This window comes from Puntigrus tetrazona, chromosome 20 (genome assembly GCF_018831695.1).
Source record: "Puntigrus tetrazona isolate hp1 chromosome 20, ASM1883169v1, whole genome shotgun sequence".
Classification (NCBI taxonomy): Eukaryota; Metazoa; Chordata; class Actinopteri; order Cypriniformes; family Cyprinidae; genus Puntigrus; species Puntigrus tetrazona.
In genome coordinates, this window is record NC_056718.1 from 8,128,453 (window position 1) to 8,142,974 (window position 14,522).

The 14,522-nt window shown below is 38.0% G+C and overlaps 2 protein-coding genes across 2 annotated transcripts; one reads left to right on the forward strand and one right to left on the reverse strand.

Annotated features, from left to right (window-relative positions):
• Positions 1-1,899: 1,899 nt before the first annotated feature.
• Positions 1,900-6,579, reverse strand: prdx6 (peroxiredoxin 6). Its single transcript, XM_043220007.1, has 5 exons — positions 6,410-6,579; positions 4,631-4,787; positions 3,019-3,165; positions 2,329-2,475; positions 1,900-2,212 (listed from the first exon to the last, which is right to left on the reverse strand). Exons 1-5 carry the CDS (start codon positions 6,499-6,501, stop codon positions 2,087-2,089), a joined length of 669 nt encoding a protein of 222 aa, XP_043075942.1. The 5' UTR covers positions 6,502-6,579; the 3' UTR covers positions 1,900-2,086.
• Positions 6,580-7,007: 428 nt separating this feature from the next.
• Positions 7,008-14,246, forward strand: plpp6 (phospholipid phosphatase 6). The gene is given in 3 exon segments (XM_043220130.1): positions 7,008-7,605; positions 7,607-7,986; positions 11,152-14,246. Coding segments are annotated over 3 exon segments (846 nt in total). The 5' UTR covers positions 7,008-7,507; the 3' UTR covers positions 11,520-14,246.
• Positions 14,247-14,522: the final 276 nt, after the last annotated feature.

The following is a 14,522-nucleotide window of genomic DNA, read 5'->3' on the forward strand; positions in this document are numbered from 1 at the left end:
TATATGTATATGTAGGGCAGAAAACCTTCAACTCAAACTGCTACTGCCATCTAATGGCGTCTTGTTTTGTCATAAAAATCTAACTTCAGGTCAAAAACGTCTCTGAAGACTAAGAGACGAGAGGGGAGCAGCCACCGTCATCAGCTCATCCGGCGTTTGGCGATCAAACGCATGCCATCCGCATTTTACCGTCCTTCACGGACAACGAGGGGAATCCCTGCCTGTTTTTGTGACATTCTTGTGGAGGGAGGGAGAAAGAGAGGAAATCTGTCCTCTACTCTGAAGTAAAAGAGCATCTGGCCCTCGCCGTCGGGCCGCATAGCTTCCATGACCTTCACCCTGCTATACGAGCTGCAGTAACGTCGGCTGAATAGTTGTGGTAACCCAAACCCACGCTAGTCCCCGCGCTCTCATCACCACAGTTCTCACCTGCTCTTCAGAGCCCAGGGCCAAAGCCGAGGAGAGCGCTTCCTGCTGGTAACCTAGGAATGAGGATTGTGTGTCAATGATTTACTCCGCTAAATGCCTGTGTGGGAACATTTTTCAGTTTTTAAATGGACAAATGGAATGCTTGTGATAACAAGGCGTCCTTTCATGCCTCATTGACACCGGGCATTGAGGTTTGTCGTCACAGTTGGAGAACTCCTTAAAGCTTTTTTTGGGGTTGTTCAACAAGGTTTGAAAGTCCAGCAACATACCAACATGACGGACATGCGATACGTCATCTTAACGCTTGACTTGTTAAACTGGTGAAATGAAACTTTGACCCTTTGCTCTACTTTGTATGAATTTCTGTCGAGAGATTGGATCAGAAGTCTTGCACTGACACCTACTGGACAGTACGTGTGGTGCAAGGGAATATCAGATTACTGTTTACACCATACTGTTTCCAGGGTCATATTAGGATATGAGGCCGAAACTGTTCATTTTACACGAGATTAATCAAATCTCCTCATGTAACACTCATCCTACGGATATCTGAACATGCCACACATCTTTACCCGTTATTAGTTTTTAAAAGCATTTGAGCTTTAATGAAAAGTTGATCACTGGCAGCCTTTGTGAATAAGACTGAATAATTAGATGGAATTGATAATTCTATCTACGTATTTTGGTTCAGTTTTTTAACAAATTGATACATTTGTATTTATATTAAATCATATCAGTTTTAGTGATGTCAAACGATTAATCACATCCAAAGTGTGTCTGTGTGTGTGTGTGTGTGAGAATACACATGCACACGAGTAAATATTTTTAAAATATATACATGCATGTGCGTGCATTTATAAAGACAAACAGTACACATACATTTAAGTAAACAAATTTTTTATTGTGTATGCGATTAACTGACAGCACTAATTATAATATTATGTAAACTTGTTTCTGTAGCAAATGTGAACGTTCAGCAGTCATTGCTCTGGTATTCAGTATCGAATAATCCTTCAGAAATGTACTGTATGAGAGTAAATAAAAGCAGCCTGGGAAGCATAAGAGACCAACTGCCCCCGATGTTACATATTTCGTAACTCATGCAATAAGTGAGCCAACTGCATCTTCCCTGTGTGTGATTTATCACTACAAATGTGTATAAACTTATTTACTACATATCAAAGTTCATTCTGGCAACATGTTGTTCCTCATTCAACCTTTCGATGGGCCTAAAGTTCGTTTTTAATTGCCTGGATCTGTGAATACACCCAAGCTAACTGCTATATTGTCACATTACACCTCACTTCATAAAAGGGGTCTACTCAACCAATTTAGGACAGATAAACCAGATCTATATTTAAATGGAATTCCCATCAAACATGTCATGACAAGCCAAGACCAATACAGAGAACAAAACAGAACCGATTCAGATAAAAATACCTAAAACAGTCCAAATGAATACTCAATACCTTTTGAAATTACAAAAGTACAGTGGGTTTTATTGAGATTAAGGCACAATACAATAATTAGATTGTATGTAATGACCTTACAAGTGAAAGGGGTCATGTAGTCAAGTCAGAACGCACCACATCAACTGAACTAAAATGTGATGCCCGTTAAGTGCTGTTATTTCTACAGGATTGCCCCAATATATCAGTTACGGTTTAGTGTAGCGTATGTATTTTTTCCCAGAAGGCACCTCTTTGAGAGTAAACCCTGCTGGGAAAAGTTTGTTGGCCTCTTCATCTGACAAAGAAGGGATGACCATGACTTCTTGACCAGGCTTAAAAAGAGAAAAAAATAAATAAATAATACAAAATCAACTTTATCTTTTATGGTCAGAGAAAAAGAGAACTGCAATATAACTTAGGGACTTAGGAAGGAAAGGCTGTATCTTACCTTCCAGTCCACAGGGGTGGCCACTTTCTTGGTCGCGGTCAGCTGCAGAGAGTCTATGACGCGGAGGATCTCATCGAAATTGCGCCCCGTGGTGGCTGGATAGAGAATGGACAGCTTCAGCCGCTTATCTGGGCCAACAACAAACACCTGAAACATAATAAATATGGTAAGTGAAGATCGAAATGAGCACTCGGAGTTTCATAATGGGTAGCCGTATGAAATAACACCACACTAATCCCATTCAATGACCGTATAACAGTGTGAACGACATCTTTTTATTTATCTTTAAATTATGAAATTTAGGTTGGGAAAAATTTAAGAGCAATAAAAATGTTTTTAGCATGCAATTTCTGCAACTTTGATAACACTGCCTTTAAAAATAATAATACATTTACTTATGACAGAAGACTAAATATAAAAATATATATTAAAAAGTATTATAAATGTAATATTAATAATACACATGTAACAGATTTTTTTTTGGACAAATCAAGTAGATTATATGTCAGTATGTTTAGTATAGAACTAAAATAACAGAAGTGCTACTAGATTAATTTCAACAATTAATTAATTAATTAACAATTAATTAATTTCAACAATTCAAACAATTTCAGATTTCTTATAAATTTAACATTCATTCATTCATTCATTGTTGAGAACAATTGAAGCACAGCTGCGATGTAAACTCACGCAGCGGGCAGTGAGGGGCATCCCATCTTTATCCCTCTCATCGGGGTCCAGCATCCCCAGTAAGACTGATAACTCCCTCTTGTCATCCGCGATGATGGGGAAAGGCATGGGACAGCAGGCTTTGTCTTGGTTAAACGACAAGATGTCCTAGAGACAGCAGGAGATGCACAACTATTAAGTCATATTCAGCGTTTCAGCAGATTTCAGTCATCATTGAGTGTGAAGCCTTGTTGATAGATACAGCCAATGAAAACTTTCAGTAATTCAAATACATAAATAAATGGGAAAACTAAACGTTGTGCTTTACTTGCACATGTACTGTAATGCTCTTTATTGCAAAGAGTGCTGTGGTTTACCGGTGACTAACATCACACAAAAGCGCATGGTCTTGTGGGAACCGGTTGTCTGCAAGATTCACATGAATTTGCAAACAAGAGTTCAGCCAAAGGCACACGTGGGTGTGAAAGTATCCAGTAAAGAAGCCAGCGTTAAAACAGTCGGACCGTAAAAGCATCGGCACAAAATATTTCACAAAAGAGTTCTTGAATGCATTTTCTAGCATTATTATGAAACGCTTGGCCAAATTCAGACCCTTGGGAAGCCAGATGTCTCGTAACGTGTAATCAGCCCTTTTGTTAAACTGTTCAGTGGGAATTTTAGGGAGTTTCAGAGAGAGTCAGAGAGAAAGTTCAGAGAGAAAAATTCCTCTCGGGATTAGAACCGGGAACCAATCAGCGAAGTCCTCTGTGTGCGTTTCCAAGAGCTACAGGCCAATGATTAGATGTTTCAGCTACAAGAGTCCCAAAACAACACAGCAGAGAACAAAGTCGAGAAAGGGAGGCCCATGTGACCTCTTACGTGTCTCTTTATAAAGGCATCATACTCTTTCAGAAGTGTACACTACTGTTCGTGGTCAGTAGGTTTTTTGATTTCCTTGAAGTCTCTTATGCTTGCAAAGTAACTGCAGTTATTTCATTACAAATAAAGTAAAAACAGTACTATTGTGAAATGGTAAAACGATGTAATTTAGTGATTTAACAATTTTAATATTAAAATCTATTCCTGTGTGCGACACCGGCGACTGGTATATAGTAATTGAGCTTTGCAGCAGTCATTCAGAAATCATTTTGGTATGATTTGTTGATAAAGAAACATTCATCATCAACGCTGAAGTCAGCTGCGCTGCTTAATATGTTTGAGACAGGAGTGATCATTTCATTCAGGACTCTTTGAAAAAGAAGGTCTTAGAGATTTAGCTTGGAACAGAAATCATTTGAAATATTATAAAATGTCTTTATTAATCACTTTTGATCAATGTCATGCATAGTATTATTTTTTTTTTAATAAAAGGAAATTAATTAAACAGTAGTGTATGAGATTTAGATAAATTGGTATAATGAAGCAATAAAAAAAGGGATAATTTCTGCAACAGATATAGGACCAAACATTATTTTTGAAATATTACATTTAATAGTATTTTAATAATATGAATAATAAAATACTCGAAAAAGACTAATAATAATAAATGATAAAAATAATAATAAATAAAAAAATATACTAATGCCAGGACTTCAGTGTTTCTTTTGTGGGCTGTAAGTAATATTCTGCAGACCTCGCTCCACTTGCGGTGGTCCTCCACGCTGTCGATGGACAGGGCGATCATCTTCACGTCACGCTTCTTGAACTCATCGTGAAGCTTCGCAGCGCGGGCAAGCTCAGTCGTACATACTGGAGTGAAGTCACGTGGGTGTGAGAACAAGATACCCCAACTAAAGATGAAACACAAATGTAATACATGTACAATTTCGTGCTTATTTTGCAGCAAAAGCGAGTTACAAGACATTACAAAACAGTCGTGTCAGGAAAGCATCTGGATGCAGAGACGGTTAGTCACATCGTGTAACAGTGTCACATGTTTTTCAAGTTATAAGGAAAAGAATCATTCACTCCCTGGAGACATGAATTTGAGCACGTATGAAAACAGTGTCTTGATCCGGGGAGTTCTGGGAAGCTCCCATTAGCTAGATAGACGTAACCTCATCTCCAATCAGCCCAAAAGATTTCAGTATTGTTTAGTAGAAATGCACAGAGCAGCACTTCTTATTCACGGGCCAACAGCCGTTTTGACTGCAGTTAAACAAACAACGGCTCACGTGATCGCCACAACGAAAGGAAATTTAAACCCTTTTCACAGCATTTTAAAGCTCACGCTGTAGGAGACAGGTTTGAAACGTGACACTTTATAAACGGTCAAAAACAGGAAGGTTTGGAGAAACTTGAACGCAGCTGGGAAACGCAGAATGAAGGGTCGCCAAACACACCCTCTTAATCATCACATCTCCTACCCCATTCAATTTTTAGCATCTTCTGCTTTCGCTTCTCAAGAAAAGTACTTCCTAGTAACACTGAGGAGGAAGTTTGGCTTGAAATGGGGACCTCAGTCGGGCCCCCTTCCTCTTAGGGACAAATGGGGACAGTTACACAACCCGGATATTAACAATGCAACTTTTTTAGGTCAGTTCACTGCCTGCTAAACAAAACATTTCCAATCTGCTATAAAACGAGGATGCAAACGAACAGCTCATACCGCTTTCATGTTTTTTAATTTAAAACATGCTATACCATGTATAAACTACAGAACTTCCGTGCCATTACATGCATGCATGCAGTAACTTTATGCCTATTAAACAGCAAAATGTAATAAATTTATTATCAAATATATTTGAAACTGGATACATCCAAAATTACCATGCATGAATATAGTACTCTTATGCAAAGCAATAAATACGAAATTATTTCGCTCTAATTGTTTATATTGTCTTAAAATGTTAGAAAACAATCAGCGGGTTATATTGCACGATTTTAAATGTAAAGTAAAAACCAAGATATCATTTAAAATAAATTAATTAAAAAATATATAATAAATAAATAAGGGGGCTTTGAAACGTTATTGTGCTACACAAATAAAACTGGCTGAAAGGAAACTGGCACGGTATGGGGACTTCCAACACTTTTGCCAAAAAAAAAAAAAAAAAAAAAAAAAAAAAAAAATCACAATACCAGCATTGTTAACCTCACGGCCATAATGACTAGGCACATTTTATACCCCCATCCAAACATTATGTACACAATTTAAAGCTCGTTTGAAGAGAGCGCTTGCCTAACGGAGTAGCCTGCTGTTTCTCTCATTTGGAGTTTCTTGATTTGGAGATGCTTTGGTTTGAACCCTTTCAAGTATACCGCAATCACAAACAACTGTCAAGGTCGTGTTTACGATGCACATCATCCACCTAATGCTCCCACCTAAGTGTCAAACCACAATAAGCGCAGATAGATCGTCTCCGATTAGGCCTGCGCCCTCAGTAACAAAAAAACCTATTTAGCTACTTACGAATTTCCCAAGAAGTCGTGAAATTTGATCTTGCCGATAGTGGTCTCTGCTTCAAAGTTGGGGAAAACGTCTCCCAAGAGAATTCCAGGCATGACTGTTTTCCTGCGGACTTGTTAGGGTCGGCACGTGGACGCGCGGAATGGACGCCTGTATGTATCAGGAAGACGGGGTGGGCGGGGCTACGCTTCTCATTGGATAAAACGCCGCACCTCTCAGAGTTCAAAGATTAAACGAATACATTTTTTTTAAACAAATTGTGTTTATTGTCCCTGCCTTATAAATAAAACATCGCCCTGAGTATTACTGAATTTTTGCAAAATTAGAAAACAATGGAAAATTAGAAAAAATCTATTGCGTTTTCTGCTTCATTTAGCATGTCATCATTTCATCAACTATTTATTGATCCTAAATAAATACTTTATAAAATATCGCATTGAGCAGATCAAACAAAACTGCATTTTTCTGAAAGACTTTTTAAATAAAAAAAAGCAGTTATGCTTTTATTCAGTATTTTATCATTTTATCAACAATGTGTATTAATCATTTATTAATAATAATAGTTTAATTAAAATACAAGACAGCTTCTTTCTTTATGTTGTTTTTTACCTTGTTTTTATTACAATCATTTTAACATAAATTACTTTTTAGTTTTAGGAACTAACATCTATTATAATATCGTATGTCAATTAAAACACAAAAGACTCAAGTATGCAACAAATTATGCAGTTTTTTTGTTTTTTTTGTATTCAAACTACTTGCATGTGAGTGACCTGATGTGGTGAAACTATATTTCATTCAACCTATAATTATATTTTTTCTACTGTTTTACAGTATCGTAGCGCTTATTATGTATTATTATTTAACGTAATTACTATCTTAACTAATTTTCTAATGTAGTCACATGATTTTTTTAATTGTCCCAGTGTGCATTGCGCAGAGAGCTGCTTTTCAAAGATGGCGCTGTACCGTAGTCCGGTAAGACCTGTTCTCTGTTATCGTCTGTAAAACTATGACTTGAAAAAGACACAGGTCCAAAAGCTCTGTTATAACACATTCCGGTAATATCGGTCTAGCCTGACTTGGCATTAGTGAAGTGAAATGCCGTCTCCCAAAGCGCGGAGCAGCGCGGCGCGCAGCGGCAGTGTCCCGTGCGCCGGTGGAAACGGGCGCTACGAGTTCATCTCTCTAAGCCGGACCCCCGCCGCATCTGCTGCAGAGACAGGGCTCCGACCCCACCGCGGCCCGCCTCCGAGCCTCCGAGAGCCCCAGCCGGCGACGCGGCTCGGGCTCGTCCACCTCCTCCACCGGCGGCCAGCAGCTACCGGAGGAGGACTGCATGAAGCTGAACCCGTCCATCGTCGGGATCGCGCTCAGCTCTCTGCTGGCCATCGACCTGTGGCTGTCGAAGAGCCTCGGCGTGTGCGCCTGCGAGGACGCGTCCTGGGGCAGCGTGCGGCCGCTCATGAAGCTCGTGGAGATCTCCGGACACGGGATCCCGTGGCTGGCCGGTGCCGCCTACTGCCTGTACAAGAGCGACAGCGCCGCCGGACAGGAGGTCATGCTGAACCTGCTCATGGGTAATGCGCTTTAACTGCTGCTTGGCCACACACTGGTCGGATTCAAAACGGGTTTAATCTTTTAGATGCCACGGACCCCCCCAAATATGGTCACCTTCATACGAGGAAACAGGCTAAAATATAAAAGGCTATATTATTATTATTATTATTATTATTATTATTATTATTATAAGATCAATTATTTTAAAATATGGTTTGTGAAAAAATATTTAGTTTTGATTGTTACAGCAGAAATAGCAGAAAATTGCACTATACTGTAAAAGCATCAGTTTATGTCCACATTTATTTTAAGCAGTTTATACATTTCATTTAAATGCATTCGTTTTGAAATTAGTATTTAAAAAAAAAACCTGTAAATTCGTAGTAAATTAGTAATTTTGTTTTGCTTTATTTTAATACATTTTTTATAAACGATTGTAATTAAATTAAATGTAGACAAATCTTTATTATTTGTTTTTTTTTGTTATATTTTCCCTTTTTTCTGATGCTGATTTTTGCACAGTTCTCATTAAAACCCCCTGCCATATAGACACCACTGTTGCTCTTGCAGTGTCTGTCAATATGGGAAGAAGTTCCTAGTGTTACAAAGTATGAATGTGGTTTATTCTCTATGAAATGTGATATTTTTTTTTTTTTTTTTTTTTTTGAGCTGTAAACTAGTAATTTCTGGATGGTGCTGCATGAATGCATTTCTAGATTTTATGAGTGTGTTGGTCCTTTAAGTGGATTTTTCGGCAAACAGTCCTTTACTGTAAATCTTGTGCATGTGAAAGTTAATGGATTTATGTGGTCATGGCAGAAGTTAAAAATGGATACAGTTTTGAAGATGGTGGTAAACCAAATCATGTGATGTCTTGTGGGGTTATATTAACGTTAATTCTTTCTGCAGTTCTTTGCATCATAGTCTTGCATCGTACCTTAACAGTGTTTGCATGATATTTTGTCATTTTTTTAAACTATAATCTACACCTAATCTCTTGGGTTTCGTTTAAAAAAAAAAAAAATCCATCTTCAGAATTCAACCATGAGGTATATAATTTTTTTGTCATTTCAAGTCATTTAAACCTCGTACCTTTATTATTCATTCTCTGAAACTGTCATAAGAACTTAATAGAATTTTTCATAGTCAACCCAGTGCTAATTTTCTGATTTTCCTTATATTGAACCTTTATTGTCCATTTATCTCCATCAGCCCTTTTGTTTAGTAAGCTGATATCAAGCTGGCTTCATTTATTCATTTCTCCACTCTTTCTGGCTCTATTTCAGGCTCATTCTGTTCCGTGATGCAAGACTCGTGTCACAGCCCACTACTTTATCTCCTCCGCTTTCCGTACGACACATCCCTCGTCTTTTCCCTTCAGACCTCTCTCTTATTCAGCTGTTTTCAGTGCCCGGTGTTTCCGCGGGCGAATCGTGTTTCCGTTCAGTTTAGCTTTCCGTTATTGATGTAGCTTATTGGCAACCCGTTTAAAATGCAACAGGCTTCTTGTTTGTTGCTGCAGTGAGATCGAGACGTATTTATCACGATTCTCAAGCAGTATTTCCGGAGGAAAACTGGAGCGATAATCACTCACTCACTGATCCCCCTCCAGCAGCTGTGTCGTTACTTTGACATCCCCGTCAATAATGTTGACGTTTTTTAAAACTGCTTTGAACTGGACGGCTAATTCAGCTTGTTAATGAAATCCAGGCAGAGGTTGATTTTGTTACGGCCTCTTCACCCGATTTAACATAACCTTGTGTTCAGAGGCAGCTGTAACCAATCATGAAATATTCTGGAAAGACCTTTAGACTCACCTTTAGCCACGATTTGTGAAATGGTTCCCATCAACCATTACCATTAGTGGGTGTTCCTTCGGGTTCATGAGCAGCTGTAAAAAGGATCTTATATGTGTTAACTGTGGCGTTAGTAATGGAGGTTTATATAGTGCTTTTTTGACTATGCAGCATTTCCATAACTTAGCAAAATTAAAACTGGCATGGATACAAACACATTTCCTATAAAGGCCAAATCACACTGTATGACAGACAGAGTCAGATCAGTGCATTACTACTTTGTTGTTTGTCGGATCTATGTAAAATTATGCAGTCCATTTGTTGATGCAGATGAAAATGAAATTTAGCCCATGATTTGCTCACCTTCAAGCCATCCTAGGTGCATATGACTTTCTTTTTTCAGATGAATACAATCAGATGTCTTGGCTCTTGAAAGCTATATAGACCTTTTTCCCCGAGTAAACAATGAGTGCCGCTGTAATGAATTCTGACGTCCAATCGGATGCTCTTCTGTTCCGGTCTCCATAGGAACGTATTCAAATAATGCCCATCTGTTTTTAATGTAGCTAACATCTGCAGCTTCGTGTCATCTGCACACTCATTAAACTTTAAGGAGCGAGGCTCTGACAAATAATAGTCATTGTGACATTGTAAATTGATAGGGACATGGAGCCATGTTGAAATTTTACTTCTTTTTTTTTTTTTTTTTTTCAAATTTTAATTTGTTTAACATTACATTATCAGCTTAGAATATACGCTAATTTGACTTGAAATACTAGAGACTGGAAATACAAATCATTCTTCCGGTTAAAAGTCAGACAAAAAACATTTCTAATGGCAGTGAATAGGAGATATTAAAACAAAACAAAGTGCATCCATCCATCCATCATAAAATGTGCTCTGCGGGGGGGTAATAAAGGCCTACTGAAAATATCCTTATTTAAACTTTAGAAGCCATAATCTCTAGCTTCCGCTAACTGTTGCACGCACATTCATAAGAGCTAGTGTCACGAGAACCATGTTTTATTTACAGCCAAGGAAAGCCAGTCTCCTCTTGTTTTATATCGAAATCTTCCAACAGTTGTCTTTATAAGTCCTCATTTTGTACTTTTGAATTTTTTAGCCAGTGTTTTGTTTTGCTCTCTCCTCTGCGTTCGTCGTTTCCCATTTGATCTTATGCTACACCCACATCCTTTCGTCATCCGCTGGAATGCCACGTTTTAAATATGGATATGTTTCTTACTTTAAAAGCATCAGTCACTTCAGAAGGCCTCTATTAATTTCCCGAAGCAGCGTGGAGCACTTTTAATGACTATATTGAACTACGTCTTCAACATTTAGCTTTGATGCAAGTTCTCCCGACTTACGTTTTAATAATTTGTTTTTCAGCCCTGGTTCTGGACCTGGTCCTGGTCGGTGTGATGAAAGCTGTAGTACGGCGGCGACGTCCTGCCCATAACCGTATGGACATGTTTGCCACGTTCTCAGTGGACGGTTATTCCTTCCCATCAGGCCACGCCACACGTGCCGCAATGTGCGCCCGCTTTCTGTTGGCCCATCTGGTGCTGGCAGCCCCGCTCCGCGTTCTAGTCCTGCTCTGGGCCACTTTTGTTGGTTTTTCTAGAGTTTTCCTTGGACGCCATCACGTGACTGATGTCGCGTTTGGTTTCCTCATGGGCTACTGGCAATATAATTTGGTCGAGATGCTCTGGTTGTCCCCAGTCATGTTGCAAAGCACGATCGGACAGCTTCAGTGAGAAGCTAACACTGGATCATTGTTTCGATGATCTAGACACATTCGGTAGCTGCCAGTATCCTGGTAATAATTCCATAATATAAGTTGCTTTATGTGAGTTTATCACGCTTTCTTGAATGTAAAAATCTCACATCTTCTGCCAGTAATATTCAAGTTATGTTCACGTTAGATCACACTGAACAGGTAAATGGGTTTAAGTTGGAGAAGTGAAAACAGACTTGATGTTATTTCTCTACTTCTTCTGCCAATGTTCTGAGATGGATAATTATTCCAGTCATAATGAATCAGCTGATGGGATGACCTCTAACTTCTAGCGTTCATTGTTCTTGTTTACAGAATAAAACCTCACCATTTTTATAACACCTGAAACGCTAGTCATCACCTGGAAGATTTTGCTTCTATTTCAATTAAAAACCAGTCGGATCTCTAATTAATATGAGAAGCTCTTCAAGAATGAATATTTAATTAAACAAGGGAAGAGGATTTGAAACGTGGGTGAATTTCAGTGCGGATCTAATACCTTTAGGATATGCGGCGTCCTAAATAGACGTTCACAGGGGAGTAGTTCTGTTATCTCTGAAGGCTTGTATAGGGTTCCTCGTTACACGGATATCTATTCTCGCTTTTGTGCGTTTTAAAGCTCTGTTCTGTGTTTGTCTTAAAAGAGTGAAGCTGTTCTTTTCTGTGCTTTTATTGTGACCGTGTTAAACCACTGTTAAATTTGATTGCACTTTTTGACGCAGTCTTATTGGTCTGTAGAAGTTTGCTGTATTTTGCAATGGTCTTATTCGAATTTGCTGGTTTTTAATTGGGTTAAAGCCACAGCTGTTAGTATTGAGCCATAAATCACGATATGCTGCAAATTGTTGCCATATATATCGTAGGAGGACCTGTCATAATGACCATTGGGTAGCATTAAGCAGGTGTAAATTGCACCACGCTGGGCCATAATTTTAACTAAAGTTCTGCTGAGTTGTGACGCTCAGACTGGACCAAGAAGTACTCTGGTAATATTACTAATCATGGCACTTTAATATGTCATTGTACTGAGTGATTACCATTTATGTACCTCAGTCTTTAGATAGTGCATAAAGGAATAGCCTAGTTCAACCAAAAATGGTTATTTGCTGTAATTTGCTCACTTTTGGGCCATCCAAAATATTGATGAGTTAGTTAGTTACTTCATCAGAACACATATAGAGAAATTTTTACGTCCCTTATACAACAGTAGATCCTCTGAAGTAAATGGGTGCCGTCAGAATGAGTCCAAACAGCTGACAAAAACATCAGAGCAATCGAAGTAATCTTGTGAAGAGAAAAACTGTGCATTTGTAATTAACATCTACATCTTGGATGACATGAGTGTAGGTTTTTAGCAAGTTTTAATTTTGATCTGTCAACTGTTCCTTTAAGAAATCAAATAATTCTAGAATTTCATGATCTTGCCATGTACATGTGCAAAAAACACGCTGTTAACAAAGCACTGATACAACCTTTTGTTGGAAGATGTTACAATTTTTAAATAATTATCTCATTTAAGTGAGTGAGAAAAACGGGGGGATGACTGTCCCGTTTGCATTTTGCCCCATTAACTTTTTACAGTTTTGAGACGATTAAAAAATATTCTTGTCGTTCTACTTCATGTATGTTCATTTGGCCAAAAATATATGGATGCTAGGTTTGGCTATTCCTTTATTTCCACTGAGCACACTCTTGATGCTACACATGCACCCACATTTATAGAGAGTTCCAGTATTGCAGCAACAGTTTGAAGGGAAAAAAAGAACAACTGATTTAGGAAAAATAAAGAATAATATAGATATAGATGATTCTCTATCTTTCCATATTATGCATTATACTGAATGTTATCTGTATTGTATTTTTTTTCCCCCATTTAATTTTCATTCATTTTTCTCTTTAGTCTCAGTATCAGGCAGATGTCAAATCTGCAATTTCTGTGGGTTTTTTTTTTTTTTTTTTTTCTTCAGCATGTTTATCTGCATGTGTTTTTAGAGTCTCTCACATTCTGTTCAACCTTCTTCAGGCTGGTTGAACAGCAGCTGAAAGGGACTTTTGAAATACTGTCAAGCTGACTGCCAGCTTTATCAAATCGTAAGTCTTCCTTTTTTAAAATACTGTGGCATGCTTCGACAAATCCAACCCCAAAAGTCTACAGATTTTTCTTCTTTCTTTGATCTGAAATACATCTTCTCCAGCAGCACGTGCCCTGAAAAAAATGCACAGTAATAAGTTTCTGGTGAAGGTGGTGGGCATTTTGACTGTTTCAAGAGAGCCATATGCACATTTTTCCTTCGCAATAACTCTTATTTCTTGAAAGTGCAATTTGATAATTTGTGCAATATCACAATTGGCAGATGGCAACCAATAATGTTTTTAAATTGCAATAACTTTGTGCTCTTTTGGCGATGGTTGTTTGCTAGGGACCATGTGTTGGTTTTCTTTCTTTAGGAGATGGAGAGGGAAGACATTTTTATTCAATGAACATGTTTTTGGGTGTACAGTCCTTTTAAATGGCTTCACAATTGATTGTCGTGTATTCTGCAGTGAAAAGTGTCAATTTACATTCACTAAAGTCACATTTACAAGGGATGTTCATAAGCTTATTGTGGTGCCTGCTATGACTGTTGATTATATTTGTGATGTAAAATATACTCTACATCCATCATAATGTGATTGTATTTTCTAAATAAAATCGAAGACATACTGACCTTGTGTCTTGACTTATTTTTTCATCTAATCTTGTCAGTAAACTCTTTGACACCGTAAAGTAGGAAATACTTTTCTTCAGCATTTTATCTGTTAAGCTCTGACTACGAAGATATGAAGCTCAGCAATATCTTACACTACTATTTTTTTAATTGATGTTTTGCTGTTTATTGCAAGGTTTTTTTTTTCCATATGGTTAATGTTAATGTCTTGCAGGACAAATGACAACATGCATAATCTGGTTCTATTATGCAGTGTGAACAGGATATGAGACATA